Source organism: Hetaerina americana, unplaced genomic scaffold (genome assembly GCF_022747635.1).
Source record: "Hetaerina americana unplaced genomic scaffold, ioHetAmer1.1.p SCAF_12, whole genome shotgun sequence".
NCBI classification, from domain to species: Eukaryota; Metazoa; Arthropoda; class Insecta; order Odonata; family Calopterygidae; genus Hetaerina; species Hetaerina americana.
In genome coordinates this window covers 16,887,722-16,909,237 of record NW_027286292.1, presented here as the reverse complement: position 1 = coordinate 16,909,237, position 21,516 = coordinate 16,887,722, and the positions used below count along the sequence as shown (strand labels likewise).

General features: G+C 35.5%; 1 protein-coding gene across 1 annotated transcript in view; it reads left to right on the top strand.

The window, feature by feature from the left end:
* The window catches only part of LOC139685819 (pickpocket protein 28-like), an 81,368-nt gene that overhangs the window by 2,200 nt on the left and 57,652 nt on the right, over window positions 1–21,516 (top strand). Inside the window, exons 2-4 of the mRNA XM_071582937.1 lie at window positions 4,860–5,063; window positions 18,302–18,449; window positions 20,464–20,630. Of these exons, the coding sequence (XP_071439038.1) occupies window positions 4,860–5,063; window positions 18,302–18,449; window positions 20,464–20,630 (519 nt within the window). The remainder of the gene's footprint in view (window positions 1–4,859; window positions 5,064–18,301; window positions 18,450–20,463; window positions 20,631–21,516) is intronic.

Here is a 21,516-nt window from a genome sequence, read left to right as displayed (position 1 = left end):
ATACATTCAAAATAGATAATATTTGGATTATAGATCCTACGAAAATTGGGATAATTTTTTACAGTTATGCAATGGAGAATCGTTTCGGAACAAAATCGACGTCTGACACTGATGAAAACTCCGAATTCTCCATCAAGTGGGTACCTATCGGATCAATACGTAGAAATTAAAGAGAGAAGGTCATGTGGTGAGGCTAACGGCACTCTCACCCACAGGGTTTCCGCAGGCCTAACCCGACGTCCTTACTTGTTTTAGGATAGTCATCTATGCGATGGCCATTTCGGAATCTGAGCGATTTCCACTGTCTTGTCTCCAAGGTGATCATTATGTCAATTTTAGATCAGACTTATCTTTTTTCTAGAATGGAAGAATTCTCAAATAGGAGTGAAATAATTCGATTCCATCATTAATAATGCCACTTTTTGTCCTAAATTCAAACGCCATAATGGTTTATTTTCTTATTATAGGAGTCCAACTGGAAAGATGAAAATCGCTTCAACGCCATGGTACAAGGAAAGCCTTATAATCTATTTTCCATTTCATCTAAATATACTTTCAAAACCAAAGGTGTAATTTTCAACCCTGAAAGAGTTGTACAGGCTCGAAGAGCTGCGATAATAACGACACTTGTTTATTTTTAATTTTAATCGGGCCTAATTACTTGCTTGCGTGAGTTGAGTACTGTAAAAATATACCTCGTCGACGGAGACACATTCAAATGATTGTGCATGTTGCTAATAGGGTATTGATATTTTCCATTATGTCTTTTAAACGGAATATCCCTGTTAAAATAAGCTCGTTGGCACCTATCATTTTTTAAATTGCCCAAAATCTAGTGCCATAACATCTAAAATCGTCCATCAAATTAGTAGGTCCCAATGAAATATGGAAGACGATAGTAAATTAACAGGAGGAATGAAAAACATAGATAGTGAAAATACGACATTTGTTTTAGAAAATTTTCTATTCTTAGTCACAATATCAATCGGCCCAAAAAAAATTTATCTGAGCGAGGGATCAGTAAAAGTCAAACACAATCAATATGGATGGTTAGAGGCAAAAAATGTTACTTACAAGTAGACTTTAAAAGCAAAGCAACCCTGGGTTTGTAACTAGAATGTCGTGGGTCCTTGAAACTGGCCGTATTCTAAGGCATATTTTGTAGTGATATTATGGAAAGTGAAACGCCCGATCTATGGGGGCGAAAAAATTATTTTTTTTAACTTAGATAGTTCACTAAATAATGCTAAAGACATTTAAAAAATAAATGCTAGAATTTGCGTAAGGGAAATGGAATCTTTAGATTATATTTTCCCCTGCATCCTGACTTATTGACGTGTACGAAATAAGCCGCTCCATAAGTATAATCCTCAGGATTCATAACCTCTCACTGCTCAATATTAATTCTTCCAAATATTATCATTTAGAAGAATATAAAAACTAGATCTACTTCCTAGGTCACCACGTGTTAGATCGGTGTTAAACCGGTGGTTGGTGTCCCGCGGCTTAAGTGTAGGTTGATATTTTCACCAGGTAAATCATCCTGTTTTTCATTATCCCGGTTATCTATTTAATGTATTAGGCATTTGAATATCCCATAATGGTTTGTGCATTTTAAACTCATGTTATTTTCTCCATATGTGGCTCCATTGACACTGGAAAGAATTCGATGCAAATACGTAAAACACCTATAAATTTAATTAGTATGACGCAAGGGACGCATATTTATTTCACCGGCAACACATCTCTTTATATGTTATGTATACCGACTTTAATATAAAATTATTCATCTCCACTCCCATTACATTCTTATTTTTTGAATGATGCTAATAAAATTTAATTAAACATCCAGCTAATATTTTAATTAAAATACTTTCCAAACTTAACTTTTCCTAAAAATACTTTGCAAAAGTAACTTTTACTAAAAATATTTGTTTCCCAAACATTTCATAGTGAAACAACATCCAAACAGCTTACAATTGATATACACGTACCAGAGAGCTTCTGAAATGGTTCGAAAATCATTAAATTTTCCATGTGCCAAAATGGAATTAAAATACTATCTGTGTTTTGAACATTAGAAGTTTAAGGGCCATCAGAATTCACATTTACGAATCAGTGATTATTCCAAATGCTTCCAATAATATTATTTACGTCCTTGTTTCATCATCAGAGAGTACTTATGCATCGAATTCCAAATTTGGAAGATGGTGTGTTAGAATAACATACCCAGCTTAAATAATGTTCCTGCCGATGTTTAGGAACAGACGAGGGAAAATATTGTAATAAACATATTTCCTTTTGTACCTACTTGTATAGATATGCAGGTATATTTACAGCTTTTCTATGCTGTTTTCCAAAGCAGAGTCTGACACAAAAATAATTCGAATAAAAGCCCTAAATTCTAAAATAAAGGTACAGCCCTCATATTCAGTAGGGATGTTTAATGTGTGTATCATTTGCATTCATTGCATAAAAAATAGATGCGTACCTATCACTAAAATTATTAAACACTCTTAAAATTATCGATTAACCTTAAACATCTGATTGGAAGTACATTTTCCGTCTAGGTTTAAATTCAGTTTCAGTGCTCAAAACTCAGCAAAAAAAACAGCAATTAATGAAAATATGCTACTTCCCATAAAGAGGAATTAAACCGTGGTTCTCTGAAATAAGCCTGAGGCACTTTTTTCACTGTACTCCAATTAATATTGGTGAGAGACAAGCATAAGCCCAATGTACACACTAGATGCATTACGATAAAAAATTCATTAATCGAAGAGGGTTCTCATTTCATTTAAGATCTTTGATAAATTTTAAGTCAGCAACCCTAGTTTCATTTAGTTCTTTGCCAAATCTGGACTGTAGAGCATCGTATATGCATCCAAAAATGTATAGGATTGTTTTTACATTCACCTTTATGATATAAAGCCTATTTAGAATAATTACTTTCATAATTTGATAGTTAAAGATTCTTGTATGCCATTAACAAGATAGTCTTCTTCCCACTGAGTTTCTTTAATATCATGCAAAAATTGGCTTTAATGTCTCTTTGCATCATTGTGAGAAATTAAAACAATATATTTTTACCTTCAAGTTTATTTTTTCTTTATTTTAATAGGTCATCTTTACTTTGAGCTGAAATTTTCTTTTGAGCCTTCAAAAATAGCATTTGGTATTCGGGGCAGAAGCAGTAGTGTGCACGTAAGCATGTCTTTTACTGCGCACATTTCTCATCCTTCCCTTCCTCGCCTTTGCATTTGCTCGAATTTCTTAAACTAAAGTTTCACACCGCTCCTTTTCTATGGCATATTTTATGGTTCTTTTTATTCTTTCTGCAGAAAAATTAAATTGGATTACATCAACTATTTGCGGGGGAGAGCCGACCCAGTTTATATGACAGGAAGTTCGCAAAACGTCATATGTTCGAAATTCATCTTAGGAAGGTGTTTAGTGTGACCATGTAACAGTATTAATTTAATTGGTTTATTCTGCAATACAAAACAAAGTTATTGAATTGATTTTATGAATAACTGTAAAACTAACACAATAATTCAATCAGATTTAGTGGTGGTCTAATTAATGGCAACTGAAACTGATATTGTTAGGTAACAGCTGTACATTGTAAGCACAACTTGAAGAGTAAAGTATGGAATCAAATAAAATGTATGCTGGTAAAATTGGTTCACACCTGTGAAATGAATATCAGCGCACCTTTATGTATAGAAACGGGAGATTTACAGGTAAGTATTCCGGTGCCTGAAATTCATTAAAACAACTTCAACGTTGTTTATACCAGTGATGTAACCCTTAATTTTTCCTAATATGGTACATTATTCAAAATATTTTGAAGTGCATAATAATAATAAACTGCGTACCTTCTAAACTAATTTACAGCAAAAATTGCTTAAATGGTATTTCAAATATGCATGTGGAGGATCCTTAGAATGACGGTCAACTTCTGCCCTTACTGGTGGGTTTGCTAACTATTCTTCATGTTCCTGCGTTTATAATTTTGATATTTCGGGAATGTTTTACAGATTATTTTTTATTTTAAAGTCTTTTTGAAGATTAAATTTTCATATAATCGCCAATAAGCGGACGTTTTCACGTTGTCACTTCTTTCAACATGCACAATAAGTGCTCAAAATGAAGAAATTACCATCGAATTCATCACAAAGAAGGGGAAAGAATAAGAGAAAGTTGGCAAGAAAAATTTCTGCTCATGAAGCGAATTTCTATAAGAAGAAAATCTATACCTGCGCATTTGTTTTGTAGAAAATCGATAAATTTTTAGACGATTTCGTTCATTCCTGTTTTTAGGACCTTCTATATTTTTTGCCTTCAATTGCGTATTCTTTTATTCTCACGTTTTACTTTCTTGTCTACAGAAATGTGTCATGCTACAAATGAACATTTAAAAAAATATAAATTTAATCTCCCATGTGTTCCTCATATTTAGGGTGTCTCACTGGTATTCGCGCTCTGATAAATCCTAAAGGAAGCGGTGAGCAAAAGCCGATGAATGATGCAAACTAATAAATTTGTATATTTTATGGACTAATCTCTTTTATGAACACTTCTTAGAGTTTGGTATGGCAACCGTGCAAATTTAAGAACACTAAGCCAAATTAATACATTGACGTATAAACGGGCGGGGGTCCGGTGCATTAAATTTTATCTATTCCAATCTTCTGAACCCCAACCAAAGTCATGGTAAAAGTTGATGCGTTAATAAAATCTTTAAAATGGTAAAGAAGCAATAGCTTTTGCTGCACATGCGTAGTTAGTGATAACACGACAAAATATGATTCCACATGGGAACTAACTCAGATTTATTTTTTGCTTTAATGCTGCAGACTCTTTTGGGCTCTGGCTTTTCTTGGTGGCCTTGGCCTGTCGGGGTTTTTCATTGCAGCAACATGGCAACGTTGGAACGAGAGCCCTGTACTCGTATCTTTGGATACCCTAGCGGCCGTACTACAAGAGATTCCTTTTCCAGCAGTTACTGTTTGTAACATCAACAAGATGAAGAAATCTATGGTGATGAAGATCACTCAAAGGTAAGTCCAAGGAGGTGTACACCACGAGTAGTGACATAGAAAACTCTCGGTCAACCCTGCCTACGGAAGTCGATAACAAATGATTCATCGTGTTTCGGTAAGAAATCAAATTATATTCAATGCGCATTCGAAATTCTAAAATCAAAACCAATGAAATATATTCAAAGTTTACAAAAACGTAGCAATCCATAAAAATTTATTTGTGAGCTCATAACGGCAATGGAGGTGGTTTATGAATTCGCGTAATTTATAAAAGAGAGCAATATAATAGTACAACATTTGCCTTAAAAATAAATATGCTCTACGCCCCTGTTACTCATTATAAATTTAAATATACTCGTATTACCCTAATCTTGAATATTCTGAAATGAATAACGAGGATTATTGTTACCCCGCTAAAAAAGCTGCATGATAGATGAATTGAATTTTAACCTAATTAACTCAGTTCATCTAAAACGTAAAATTACTCCAAGTTAACTTTTTGTGTTTCTATCACACTTTCATATCCCCTTAGTAAATGAGAATTCGGTAGCCATTCCGCTAGTTCCTCATCTAATCCACTTTCCAGAAAATACCCGGCATTGAACGAGTGCTTCTACGTGGACATCTGCGTCGAACGCCCCGTGATTTTCTCCCGTGATTACTTTTAACATCCACGTCCACCTACATCACCCGATTTTTTACGGCTTTGTCTCATCACCAGGCACGTCTAGTTCAGAATTTTTATCCTCTTGCCGAAGGGTAAATTTTAATTGAAAGGAGCCAAAATAATATTCCCACCGAAAAACTAGGGATGGAGGTAACCGCCGAAAATTTCGATCTAATTTTTTTTTGATGATCCCTGTTTTTTGCCTCGTCGTCATTCAAGCACTGGAATGCGACTCCCACCTACCGAGTAGTGAGCGTATCTTTATATTGGCATGCGAAGGTACAGCGGGCGAGGTACATTTTAAAATGCCTTCGCCTAAAAGACTCCTCATTTTCTATGGCGAGCAATCCATGAGGGAATTCCTAATTAGGGGATGGGGTAAATAATTTAAGCAAACCATTCGAGCTATGGGAGTGAGGGGACATATCCGATAGAAAAGGTGCTAGATGCATAGCCCTAAAATAGATGTAGGGTGATTGAATTTTCGTCGTGGGTGGCGTAACGATTTTAATCCGAGCCCACGAGCGACAGAAATTTGGAATCACTTGATTTTCCGAACGGGATCACTCGGATTGGACGTCAAATTTGGGCCACCGAGCCCTACCCTGCCTGGGGCGCCAGACTTTCTGCGCCATCACTTTAATTCATAACTTTACGTTAATCACCAACTTCTCGTAAGTTCTCTAGCCCACGACTACTTTTAAAATATACCACCCCATTTGAGCGGTATCAATTTCACATATGCTCGTATTAGCGGTAGCAAGAGTACTACTTTAGATACATGTAAAAGGAAATGCACGTAAGTTAATATTCAAATGGCGTAATATCGGTGCTGACCTCTAATTACGCTGTAGCCTAGAATTGATATTGGGAAGATGGTCTGATAACGTATGGTTTGGAATTCAATTTCCCTTAGCTTGATATTGTGCAGTAACGTGAAAATTCGAGGAAGAAGTGATTAACATTTTAAGTTGCATGAACTTTCCCTCAAAGTAAGTTTAGCATATAGTGCTTAAATAGTAGGCTCCATCCTCTCACAGTTATTATCATGCATTTAGCATTGCTATAAGCTTACTCACCGAATTATCGCTCATAACTAAGTACGAAACAAACTTTTCATTGAGTACACAGAGTGATTTCTAACGCACTCTTTTTATAAATTTGTATTTGCACGTTATCAGGCGCTGATTAGAAAACCTTTGACGCATGGCATGGGAGTGAGGAGTTCAATTTAATAATAGTACTGGTATAAGATAAACATCACGTCTCCTTTATTTCGACAAAACTTGGGTTTGTCATGTGGTTTTGTTTTTCTCAAAATCATGTTAATTTGAACTCACTCCTTAACCGAAGCATCCCTTTAAATATGCAACCGTTTGAACCTCAGCGCGAACATGTATTTTAATGTTGAATTTTCAGTTTTAACAAAACTTGGCTTAAAATAATTATATGAATTTTCACAATGCGCAATATCATTTGCCCATTTCAAAACTCATATTTTTGTTGATTCGATTTCACGTCGAATTCATGAGGAATAATTTTTAATAACTGCTATGGCGCAGAAATCGATTCTGGGAATAATGAATTAGCGAATTTAGTATCAGTTAATAACGGAAAAGTCGCATGAATATATCCCGTATCTCTTGAGTAAATTAATCATAACTTTGCTACCTGAGCTCTATCCAATATATCAATTCCAAAATTAATTGATTCTGCCCATTTTGTCTCGTGGGATTCCGCTTATTGAATTCCGTTCATGAGATAAAATTATCGCGGCATTCGATACCATCGCTTGATTCTCAATAATCATAAATTCTACTCGTACACTTAGGAAAAAACATAATATAGCTCTCATCAGACAAACGTTTTTGAAATTTTTTTGACAATTAGCGGTGTACTTGAGAAATGAATATAATCATCATAATAAATGTTTGACCACATTATTGCTTTTAAAAGCATTTATAATTAGTTCATTTGTTCAACTCATACGTCCAATATTTAAATTCATTTCACGTTTAGTACACTACGGAACACTTCGATAAATTTAACATAGGTACTGCGATATAAAGTTCATTTATGGAGGCTAAAACCCCAATCACGACGTCACGCTAGAAACGGAGAAAGGCGATTTATCAAGCTACCGTATGTATTTCTATGCATTAAAGTTTTCCAAACTGCCTTGCGCTATCGTTCTTTGTTCATTTGTTGTTCATTCTAAGTGAAAATCATGCCCTCTAAAGAAACCATTTTGTAATCCAGATATTCTTTACCGTAAAACATAATATTACAATATCATTCACTTAATATATATTTCAAATGGGTGGTTTCGCATATTTCATGTAACTCATTCATAACTTCCAACAGTTTCAGAATATAACTAAAAATATCTCCTTCTATATTTAAAGACCCAACCCATATTGATTTATTGCAAGAGATGTGCAACACCAACACCTATGGAATATCGAAATTCATCACCAAGAGAATGAGCACCATATACCGTACTAACAGAAGAACTGTACTCAATGTGGATGACGGAAGGCTATACAAAAAGTTAGGTGATAGCAAAACACAGCTATAGGAGTTATTGAACGGAGTACCAATCAAAATGAAAGAGGACTATTGTCCTTGCATGAGTCTCAACTGCATCAGCCATCGCCTCAGGATACAACATTGGCCTTTCATTACTTTGAGTGGGTATCTCCTCTTAGACGCAACGTGCTTCAACTTGACACAGTTACACACAAAGTCTTAAGAAGTTACCGAGGAAAGTCAGAAAATAACGAAAGTTGTGGGTCGAATATTGAATTCTTTGATTGAATGGAGAACGTTGGGTAAATGGGGTTAAGGAAAGATGAGTGTAGGCTTTTGAGGCAGCATAAAGGGAGGCAGGAGTAATGAAGACACAATATGTGCCAAATAAGGAAGTTCTTGTGACACATACAAGTAAATAGTCGTTATAAACTGACCAAGACCTACCTTAATAATGGTGTAATAATATTATGAATGAAAAAATTAAGCAAGGTAACTGCATGTATACGGAGGACATTGAATGCTGATAAAAGGTCTATGAATTCATTGCGGAGGGAAAAATTAGATAGGAAGGAAAGTTAACACGAGGACATTATTTTCCAAAAATAAGAATTGTTTATTCATGTTTATTTTCACAACGTATTGAATCCATCTGTTGTTTGAGTTAATATTAATTTCGAGGGTTGTTTTTGTTTGGATATTTAGAAAGGGCAAGATATATAAATAAATAGCACTAGTTATATTTAAATTAGCATATCTTTGAATTAACAATTGACATCGTTCTTTTATAAATAACTACAAGTGCCAACAAAATGTTTAAAAATTAAAAAAAATTCAAAGAAAAAAGTAGTAATTAGAACCGTAGCAATGAGGAGCTTACTCTATCATGGTTCTTGACAGTGCATGTTCCTGTCACCGTATCCATTTTCTCCGGAAGATTTAGGATTAAGAAAGACTACTCTCGAGGTTTAGTCTTTAAGGGATAACAGAAACCATAAATAAAATTTAAATATTGTGACTAGAAAGAGAAAGTTCTTTAGGATCTGAATCAGTAAAGAACACTGGGCAATTAACTTCATTGTAGTTATTAAAATATTGTTTGTATGTGATGTGGACGGCATTTTGTGTGTAATGTGGAAGTTTGTTTGCATGTGATGTGGAAAAGTCATTGTATGTAAGAATATTTTGTCTCTTATCTGTTTTTATGGTGTGTGTATGTATGTAATTTTCGTTGTAAGAGTTATCTTTGATCAAACTTGACCTTCGCCACCAGGAAAATCGCCTAATTGCACCGAAAAAAGAAAATAAATAAAAACAAAATATGTGGGTGAGAGACGGAGAGAGCTATGTACTTGAATCATTTGGCTTTGGTGGATCCGTCGTCTCGTCTTGGCCACGCACTCAAGCGCAGTCATATATTCGCACAAGGGGGTCAACGTGAACCATCCGTGGTTCCTAGAGGCATGATCATGCTCTGTGGTCTCTTCTGAACTCACATTCAAGAGCACCACACTCTCATTCAGCAATAGCGGGCCTAAGGGAAGAATACACCGCCATTCAGTGGCGTGCAGGGGAGGCGGGGAGACGTGAGTTTTTATGTGAGGCAAGTTCTAATTCGGTACTGACCGCTTATTGGGCCATCGGTACTATGAAAAATCACACCGCACCACATTCAGAATAAATGACGGCAGGGACTCTCAGCACAAGGCGTCGGAAAGTATCAACAATTATAGTAAGTGCTGCATTAGAAAGGAGGCGCGTTTCAGCCATCAATGGGCCACCATCCTGGGGACGATGAAAAATCCAACACGTTTAGTTGCTTGGTCTCAGCCCATTTGGTTTATGAGCTGAGAAAGTTTCGCTAATAAAATATTCCACTTAGTTCAAATTTTGGTCCTGGAATGATTTTTACTGAGGTGATCGTCATCCTAGTCACTGGTAACTTTTTTATCCCGCCTGTTGGAAAAACAAGGCTTAAATAAACGACAGCCGCATAGACACCCTCCGAGGCACCCGATAGCTGCTGCTGATATTCCACTCCGGAGTGCGCCCATAGAAGACGCAGGATTTTAATTGTATAGAGAGCTAAACCTCGAACGATGAAATTATTTGATGATGTGACAATAGAATATGGAAAGGGTTCATGCAGTTTTACTCTCATTTTCAAGAGTGTTTACGTGAAGCATTTTGTTCGATGATGTCACAGAAGTTGAGGAAATTTTAGATCGAAAATCTGAGTTACGCTGAACAGCAACGCCCCTTCATCAAATGCTCAGCCAATAAATCATTCAAATTAATGGTCCACTTTTCCAAAGAAAAGGTCCCTAAGGATATCAAATGCATTTTTATGGATTTACCCGTACGATAAATCCATATCTTCCGAGAAGGGAATGCACGTTATTAATTGCGAAAGGAGGTAAAATAAATGGAGGCAGTTCGTAATGACTGTGTCATATTTCCTAATTCTTTATTTTCATTGATCAATTGAATATATTTTTTTCATTTGGTCGTTGCGCTTGAACCTAAGCATTGCTTATATTCAACGGAGGATTGCAATAGAACGTGACTCACGAAAAGGAGACTGTCATTTAAGGGTGACATGGACAAGTAATCTCCGGGAACTATTTCTCGAATAGGTTTATTTAAACACTTTTTTACATTTTATTCATATGAATTCTTCAAAACTTCCTTAAACTGGTTTCTCAATCTCTCAAAACCGACTCATTTCTATGCCTAACATGGATCCTCTCTTATTTTCTTCTTCAATCACATTATATTTCGCTAAAAGAATCTGCAAAAAATGAGCTCATGCCTACAACAAAGCCCTCCTTGAGTTAATCAATATCCGGATCAACTAACTTAATACGAATAGCCATCTTTATAACGAGGACAGCGAAATATGAAAATGAAGATCAGGTGCCTAAATCTTTGGAAAAAACAACTAAATTTGATTTAAGACTTGGATAAGCAATATCAAACGGATAAACAGTATAATTAACCACTACACGAGGTCGAGTCATAGAAGTTTGAGATAAACCCACTAAAATTCCATCCTAATACACCTACTTCGGGGTTGACGGGGAAATATTTTTATCGATTTGCAATCAGTCTAGCAATGTAATGATTTGATATTGAAGCTGGTGCTTAAAGTCGACGCCACAACCGTGCAACACCAATTTTGTTACAATTTAGTTGCACCCCGAACTCACCGTTGTTGGAGAAACAGAGCACAGTCGCAATTTTGTGCCCGAAATACACACTCTTTCGTTTTGTAGGGTAGATGAGAAGAGGAGAGTCGATTGGTGGAACTCTTCTTTATTGTTAGAACTAAATAAGTCACATTTGACATTTTACATTCTTTCCAGATAATCACGGGGCCCATTTTATAAATGTTAATCTCTTTAAGCTCAGTTTTTTACTCTACGTGCCCAGAACACTGCCCCACTATTAATTTAAATTTCGCTCACTGACAAGGAAAATGCGGAAAAAATAGTAGAAACAGATGTTCTGTGCCCAAACGACTGTCTTCGTAATTGACATCGTCGTAGAAGTAAGAGCGCGTGAATTGGATTTCGGCACAGTGGGCTTCACGGGCAGTCGCTTCGATAAAAACCCATACTCAATCTACTGTATTTTAAATTGCATAAAAGCAAAGTATTTTGTCTATCCAAAACAAAGTCTTTAGTCCATTCTATGCAATTTAGTCTCTCCTCAACGAGTTTAAGCATCTGAAAAAGTAGAAATCAAAAACAAAATCTTCTTAATCAAGAATGTAAGAATGTTCAGAGAGTTTACCTAGCTTAAGTTTCTGGGAACGTGCAAGTCAAACGTTGTGAGTAAGAAATGAGATCAGAGGTAATGGGAAAAAAATGTCACTAATTTATTCCGTCAATCAAGGATTGTTATATCAGCTACATTATTGCCTCCAAGCTATGGCAAAATCAGGACGTTCTAGAATCAATGTCAATGCATTCCTTGATATTCGTTCGTGACGCAAATGAGGTATTAAAATTTGCCTATGGATTTTCAATTTCATAAATATGATCCACTGAAGTATAAAGTCTCGAAAAGTTTACCGCGCGATCCAAAAAAGCGGGAAATTTCAAGGGCAGGAAAACAAGGTTATTTCATTGGCATAAAGGGTACCTCTGCATTAGACCCTCACGTGAGAGACAGGACAAAAATTACTAATAACCATATTTGCTGTTTAGAAGTTAAGGTAAAATTCGTCAAGGTTTTTAGCCATATGTTCAAAAATAGAACTTTTAGTGATAACGATATCATTTCCCTCAATACGTAATTCATAAAATGGTATTTGATCCGCAATAATACACGTAGTCGCTGCAAGCAGATGGCACTTCAAAGGAATTGATTTTAAATGGGAGTCAAATTCTTTCTTATCATGACACCTTTTGTGCCTCAGTTTGCCTCATTTGTATAATGTATCATAAATCACTCTAGGCTAAATACTTAATTCAATTTCCTGCAATAAAATGCGTGTGTGTGTACACCATCTTTTCCAAGTCTCCCATGGAAATTTTCTTGCCTTCGTTTGTCCCAAAAACTAAGATTAAGAGAGGAAATTTTGCGAGAGTGACTTAAGACGTATAGCACAATACATATACTAAATTAAATATGCGATTACAGTAATAACATAATTAAGACAATGAATCAGTTACATACAGAAAATAATATGAGAAAGATGGGCATAGCTCGTTTATCGGAATGCATTGTCTTAGGCCGATCCGTTGTCCCGTCGTTGCCACACAAACGCACAACTACTCATGCACAGATGTACCATCAATGGTTCTTATGGAGATATTCTACGGGCTAAACTCCTCTACTTAAGTGCTACTCACATCGCGTGAAGTTGTAATCGCGGGAAACACGTTCTACGTCACGGGTGACAAAAGTCAAACAATAGAGTAAAATGACCCCTCCGAGGAATGGCAACGCTTGAGCATGGTAAAATGAACCTTCTGAATTGCATAGTACATTTTTAAGTATATGAGGACCCTACCGTTAAAATATTCCATAAGGGGATGCCATATTTACACATGATCATCTTTATTGGGTTGATTTCTGAGTCCATAATGCTTCGGCATACAAATATAATAGTATATTATTTTGTTTAAGGAATTAAATATTTAAGTGAAAGTAATAATTAAAGCCATATTTGTTCATATTTAATGCTAAAAAAGTTCGAGGAATGATATAATGTGCTTTTAGAACGTACTTAGCTTATTGTTATATGTGAGAGGTAGAATAGAAATCATTTGATCAAAGAGTAAATTACTGATACTTTCTTTTACTTATTTAGATGTAAATAATTTTATTAAACAATTGAAGAAAGCTCTGGTAATGTGCGTTTTAAAAGTAAATTTTTATTTATTTCTTTGTGTGAAAAGAAGGACTAATAACATATTCATTAGGTTCTGTAAGTAAATTAAAACCCTATTATCATCAAAGTCGAATAGGTAACTTGTTACCAATTATGTCGGTTTGGATGGAAATATAATTACCGTACCTGTGCTATCACATTTGAAGAAATTACTTATTGCGCATACTGAATTGGACTGTAATACCAGTATTTGTGGTTGGCTCGAAGACATATATTATTTGATAATTATCCGAACACAAAAGTGGAAAGCGTAAGTCTCGGTAGTACTAGAAAAACTTTGGTGTTTTTTGGTTATCAAAAATGGATAGTTAGCAACTCCCTATAAGATTAGAAGTAGCGACTTATTCCTCATTATCAAGAATAAATTTTATTATTTTTCGTGAAAATCCTCATTCTGCAAACCACTTCACAGTGCTCGTTGTTTTGAACTAAAGGAATCAGTCAATACTTCCAATCTTGTTTTGAGTTACTAAAGTAAATTAAACTCAGTATATTATAAAAACTTCTTCTTTTGAATTACTAATTATGTTATTTTTAGAGTAGATGCACCCTTGTGAAATTTTAGGTGTTGCAATTAATGAAGGTATTGATGTTATTTAGTCAGTTAGCTTTTAAACAGTGAATGATCAAACGGAGCGGATGAGTAACTTTTTGGAATAAATATTACTTGCAATGCTGGGAGGCTGGTTCCCAACTGCCCATTAGGAATAAAGTTTACTAAAACAAATAATTCAAATATCCCTATTTAGGTAACCTGACCTGACCTAATTTCTAATTGTTTTGGAGGCAAGTGAATATCGGTATTTGCGATTACATATTTGAAGCATTGAAATTGCAGAGTATTTTAACTGTTCTTTTCAAAATGCGCAATGCGTGTACTTTCATTTAACTTTAATGTTTTTTGTATCAATTGATTTAAAAAAGGAATATTTTGTAAAATAAAAACATATGTGACACCAGACTTGAATCTGTTTTATAATTAAAACAAAGATAATTTGGCTAATTTCACATCACTTTCGAATACGATCTGATGGCATCCTCTCAGGTTTAGCGGAAACTTTCTTCATCAATGAATATCTATCCAAGACTGAGCCAAATGAAAGAGCTTTCGAATGAAAAATATTTTTATATTTTGTGAACAGTTGAAAATGTTATGAAATTGTCGGCAAGGTTGTATATAATCCATTTGAATCACGTCCTATTAGAAAATAAATTTTATTTAAAAAGCTTTTTTTAGCAGTTCAGTGTAATACACATATCAAAATATCTAAACTGCATTACCCCAACAACTTTTTAATTTTAAAAAATCTAATGGCAAATTACAGCATCATAATGCATTTTTTCCGGTATACAAAAATCTGGTAGTCAGTATCTTTCACGTAAAAAATATACAGATATTCAGGACAATGCTCTATGAAATTTGGGACATTGTAAAATTGACATTTATGTGTACTATTTTCCCATTATTTACCGTATCGTATCTTAAGCTTTGATTTTAAAATGCATTAAATAATAATATATTTAATGACTATTTCTATCCCTCTGGACTAGAACCTTGAAGAGGTGGAAGGGCTTTTAAGTTCTAATGACTCCAAGAGCTCTGTGGGCCGAAGCAATGCTGATTGCTCCCGATAGGGTCATCCGATAGTGCGCACAGCGTCTGCTCCTCAGGGCAGTGACTGTAAAAGCGTCAAAAACACTATTCAGGAAGCCAACGGTAAACCACCTTAATAATTCATCCCAAGATTTGTTATGAGGGACAACATAATGAAAATGAGTCCTGGCAACTAAGGGACTCGTCCCCATTGGCTGAGTCTCCTGCTCGGCAGCGGGGGCAGTAAGGCTTCCGCGGTCGTCATCTCACGAAATTCTTGAAAAGCGCAAGTGACAGCGGCACACAGAACACAGTATAGGGACTTGGAATGATAGGGCGATGAAGAGGATAAGGAAAATTATAAAATATAAAGCATGAGATGGAGGGAGGAAATATAGACACGTTTTTAAGGGCTGTGCGAGGTGAGATGAAAGGGGAGTGGGGATCACTGAAGTGATAGTTATATAGTATTACGAAGAGTACGGGAAGAGAGCCAGCGAGAGATGGCAGTAATATTGAGCAAAGCATAAAATTAGGAACAGTGTGATCGATTCCCCCAATTTCCCAGAAGTGGTGCGGGTTCCTATCACAATCTAGCAATAATGACGTCCGGTCCAAAAAGATGAAATAGAGAACATGATTAAGGATATAGAAAGGGTGAAATTAGACCGCTATTCACGAAGTTTAATACAAGGGAAGGAAAAAGGGAAAATCTCGGTTAACAAGCAGCGATAAGTCAGGAAAAATAGTAGCTGAACCAGAAAAGATCCAAGATATATGAAAAAGTATCTTGAGGTACTATATGGTAAAGAGCTTAGGCCAGATAGTTTGGGCATTAAAATGAATATGACTTAGATGAGGATAGCTTTGTTCCAGGCTTACTTGATGCCGAGATAAAAAGAGGAATGAGTAAATTGAAATGGAATATGGCCATGGGGGTAGCCATCATTTCCAAAGAACTGCTTAGAAGTTAAGGAAAAGTTAGAACGAGTAGTTTTAGCGGACATTTTCCGAGCAGTTGTGAGGGAGAAATTTGGGTTAGAGATTTTCATATCAGCTTTATTCCCTATACCAGGAATGTGGAAGGCAGCAATGTGAGAGGAATACAGAATAATAAGCCTGATTTCGTGAGTAACTAAATTGGATTACAGAATTAAAAATTAGGGTCCGAAGAGTATGGCAAATTAATACTTAGACGATGACCAGTTTGGGTCCAGGAAAGGTATAGGTACCCGTGATTCCATAGTAGTAAAGAAGTAATTAAGTCACTAATAGAGAGGAGCATTGAATTAAATCATAATATATTTTTATGCTTCGTAGATTTCTAAAAGTTTTTCATAGGGTGACGGAGGCGTAATTAAGAAATAATCACGAGTTCACAATGACAGGAGTAGAATGGCGGAATAAGAGAATTATCAGCTATCTGTATGTACATATCACAGACTGCTCGATTGCGAGTGGGGGCAGAGAGTGCAAATGGGCAGTGCTAGGAAGAGGGGTAAGACAGGCATGTCCACTACCACCAGTACCTTTCAACGTACTTGCATATGTGGAGGAATGGTAAGAGAGTCGTGGTAAGAATTTGAAGTAGTGAATAAAATCGAAGGGTAACCCATAAGATCAGTTAGATTTAAATAAAAGGAAGGTGTCGCGATTTTTGAGAAAGGAAGGGGCTAAGTTAAACGTTAAATTAGGAGGGCAAAACCAGAGAAGGTGGAACAGTTTACGTGTACGTGTTTTCAACTGTAATGAAATAGTCTAAGTAGTAGATTTAAGACGAAAAATTGTATTGAGCAAATATGTTTGCACAAGAAGGAAGGAATTGATGACGGGGACTTTGAATAAGGGTATTAAGAAAAGGCTCTTCCAAAGTTATGCATGGAGCGTGGGTTTGAACGGCGCGGAATCATGGTCAGTGAAGTAGAATGTTTTTCATATATCCGAGGCTTTTGAAATGTGGGTTTGGAGAAGGATGGAAAAGTTGAAGTTTTCTGAATATAAAACAAACAAGTAAGTGTTAGGCACAGAGGGGAGTAGAAAGTATTGTTGGGAGAAATCAAGTGAGGCAGGAAAGAGGAATTCTGAGTGGGTGTGGGATTTTATGGACTGGGAAAGATGGGATAACGTTGGACAAAAAAGGAAGGAGAGGGAAAACGAAAGAATGGATGGAATGGAGGGAGGAAAGAAGTAAGTGGAATTGAATCGGGACTTACTTTTTTATCTAATTCAAGGCTTTTTTATATCAATGGCAAGGACAATGTTTTACAATTGCATAGGCTGTGTTCATTCAAAACCTACATAATCACGTAGAATTCAAGAAACAACTTTTTATCTTTTGTTAATTTTAAATACTCTTATTATATTTCATAAATGACTTAGTTTTATCTTTCAGCTATTGTATGTATTTTCCCTCTTATTATACTGAATGTTTATGATCTCCTAAAACTCTACCTTGGACTTTCGGGCAAGAGAGGGTATGATCTTGCCCGATCACACGAGTAGCTCTATGATGTTAACATTACATAACGGCTTGTAAGGGATAAGATACATGCAGTAAGCGAATTTTTAATTATTTCAATTTTCCATGTACCCTAGTAATTTCTCTCATGGCATTTAATTTCCATCTACACTCAAGAAAACGAATATATCTGTGCTAAGTGCTTATGTTGCGGATATGACTGATATTTTTGTACACATACCTAAGTATAAAGTATTAACATCCGAGATGAAATTTCTACACACCAGAAGTTATACAAGTATATCTTATAGGCAATATACGCGGAAATATTTAACTTTAATAGTCAGTAAAATTTTCCTTTTTGTTCTAGGCACTTCATTCTACGCCCAACGCTTGTAAGATTAAAAACTATCTCCATACGGCTTATTTCTTGAATCCAGGATGCACTATTAGTTCGTAGAAAGATTAGTTTTATATTAAAATATATAATAATATATAAATAGTAGCATTAGTATTTTGTCTCGGGACCTTCCTGAAAATCTGGTTATATCCTACGAATTCAACTTTACATGAATGAGTAGCATTAAATAAGTTTGATTTTTTTCAGTTCACACGTTGACCTTACAACCCCATCGCCCCTCCTCATCTCTTCATTCATGGGACTGGGGAGTAATCTGTCCGAAATTGCAAGAGAGCACGGGGACCTTCCTACTGGTCCCATAACAGGAGATGAAATGAAAGACTTCATGACCAAGGTATTCCTTTAAAATATTCATCCACTTCAGCATAACAGCTAATTGAAAAGATAAGACATGAAAGCACTCGATTGCGGAAATGGACTCGGGCCGAAAGGATGAAAATGTAATTTTAGCGAGATTATCTGAAGAGCCTAACAAGGAAATTTGAGACCGCCCACAGCCCCCCTATTTCGTTCTTTCTTTGGCTTAGTTCCGGCCATTTTCAATGGTGACTAATGTCCTCGTGATGAAATCCCTCACACATTTCCGAGAAAATTGCGAAAATTATTTTTTTTTAAATTAGAAGTCATTTACTCCCCTCTATTGCCCATAAAATTGATTTCTAGCGAAAGGAAATCACACGGGCCATCCAAATCACTCTTACTTCCAAAGCTCAATTTTCATTCTGACGAACAACTCAGATAACATTTTTCATCCAACTTTCTCAGGTACACTTCAGAAATGAATTTTGAACATTTTCATTAGTTAATGAACCGCAGAATCACGTAAAGCTAAAGACAAAATTACTCGTAGGGGCTACTGATTCATATTCACCATGTGAAGAGAATTACTGCACGGCAACTTCAAAAGATAATATACTAAAATATATTTACTTGAGACATACACGTTCTGGAGATAACATTTTCATGGCTTTAAGGTTATTTTTCAGTGATATTCTTTGAAAATCACATGGCATATTCGAAAGATCCAGAATTTCCATGTATGAATGAAATTAACTCATATGACCCTTGCATTTTAGTGTCATAGGAGAATATTGGCAAATCGAAAAACGTCAATTCCTTATTGTAAAACACTACCAGTCAATTGAAAACCATCGAATATTATGCTACAGTTTGTGTAAAAGCTTAAGATGATATCGGGAAAATCTCTTATATAGTCAGGTAAGTACCCAGAGCAAATGAAACGTATAGGATACGAAAAGATCATTCATGTGCATATCATATTATCATGTATATTCTTAAAGAATATTGATCAAGAAATGTACACTATTTTAATTTCACTGGATTATTTTATTGAGGCGACTATTAATAATTGAGGTTAACTGCAAAATATAGTTTTAAAATGCGATGGTTTTTCCAATTTCACTGGGTTTTCAATTTTATTGAGTCTAAAATTTCCATATTATTATGCCAATAGCAATAATAGTAAGATTGAATGAAATATTTAAGGTAATAATAGACAAATTAATATGAAGTATTGGCATTTGTTGGACTGCAAATATCATTTCCGCCGTTCCATTTTCACCAAACCCAGATTCCAAAATATCATCTCAAATATATATGCTCCTACTTTATTTATGCTTATGAAAAAATCATGTAATATGTGTTTGTATTACATCTGATAAAATATCAGAACGACAATAATATTGACTCTTATTTCGCCCAAAGGATCATAAGACTAACTCTTGCTTCTTACTGAAACAGGTTTTCATGGCCATAAAATATATAAATATTGCTTCATAGCCATTCTTCTAATTATTTACAAAGCATTTTTTCCGTGAATTTTAACTCGTAAACTAAAACAATAAAATTCGTTATATTTGATTACATAATGCAGTTTTTCATGGACGGAATGAATAACTCACAATATGGCTTTTTCAAAAAAAATTTTTGTTTTATAATAAAATATTTTGATATCGTGACCATCATTTTTAATGACCCCATATGGTTACTTTAGCACAATCAAACCCACAGATTTGATGCAATCTAGAGCGAAAGTTCTCCCCTTGGTAAACATTGCATGAGTAATGTTCCACGTCCCCTTGGTATATAACACTAAGTTATGTCCCGCGATAGTTTATCATGATACCTTACTGTTTAAATTCATTTTATCGGTTCAAAAAATCACCCATTACTTTTGCTTAGTCAAGCTTATACAAAATTTTGCAAGTTTGTGCTTTGATATCAATAATGTGATCTTTTAAAAATGAGTGAACCCTCCTGGGCAGCGATATTTGGCGTGTTATTTGGAGAATCTCATTATCATTACCTGATTGCAATGTGGACACTGTCTCCTGAAGGTTACTCCGTCTTGTGGGGATATACTGAGACTCTGCCGCTTCGGAGGAAAGACCATGGACTGTGCGACCATCTTCAACGAAGTCATCACCGACGACGGAATGTGCTGCGCCTTCAACACTCTCCCGGCCCATGTTCTTAATCGCCAGCGCAATGCCGAGTTAAGTATATTCCATCAAACAGAAACTTAATGATTTGTTTTTGCTTCAAGGTAGTCTCATTCCCATGGAAATTTAATATCATCTCCTAACCCTTGCATTTCTAACGCCTGTTGGCTCTGGAATTCTAGCACGCTATTAATTATTTCCAAGTTCTAAAAAAACTTTTCATGATGAGGGGTCATGTTTAAAAGATAATAACTGAAACATTTTTTGTTTAATCTTTTGGTAAACAATACTCCAATGGTGGAGTGATAACTATATACCATAGATGTATCAAAGAACTCTGCTTCCGATAACTAAGCACAATAATTATTACAGTACAGTTTTACATTACATTTCAATTATAGTGCCACCTTACTACCAGAATAATATGGTGATTGGCTACCAACTAAGCTGGTGAGCATGGAACACATAGTTTAAACAACATCATTGCTACGATTGGAAATAATATGATATATAATCATTAAAACCGATAATGAAAGCATATCATTAATACTGATATTATTAGCAGTAGACTACCGGCTAAGAGCAGGTTTTTGATCAGCGCAGGACTCTATACTGCTCTACTGGTGATGACACAAAAACCTTTAGACCCCATAAGGCATATTTCTTGAACTGATTATTTAGAAGCGCATACATTCTACATTATTTATTTACACCCAAAATGCTTATTAGTTTCCTTCGGTAACCGCGCTTACGCAGCATTCTCACCCCAATGACCGTACAAAGCAACCCATTGCTTCTCAGAATTGAATCGCATGTTTCCCTTTCCAACCATTTTATTTGCTCAATTCTCCACATTTACGCATTAGATGCTTGCAATCAACCTTTATCGTTATATAGTCATTTATATGGATGGATATTTTTACTGTTGCGGAAGCAGAA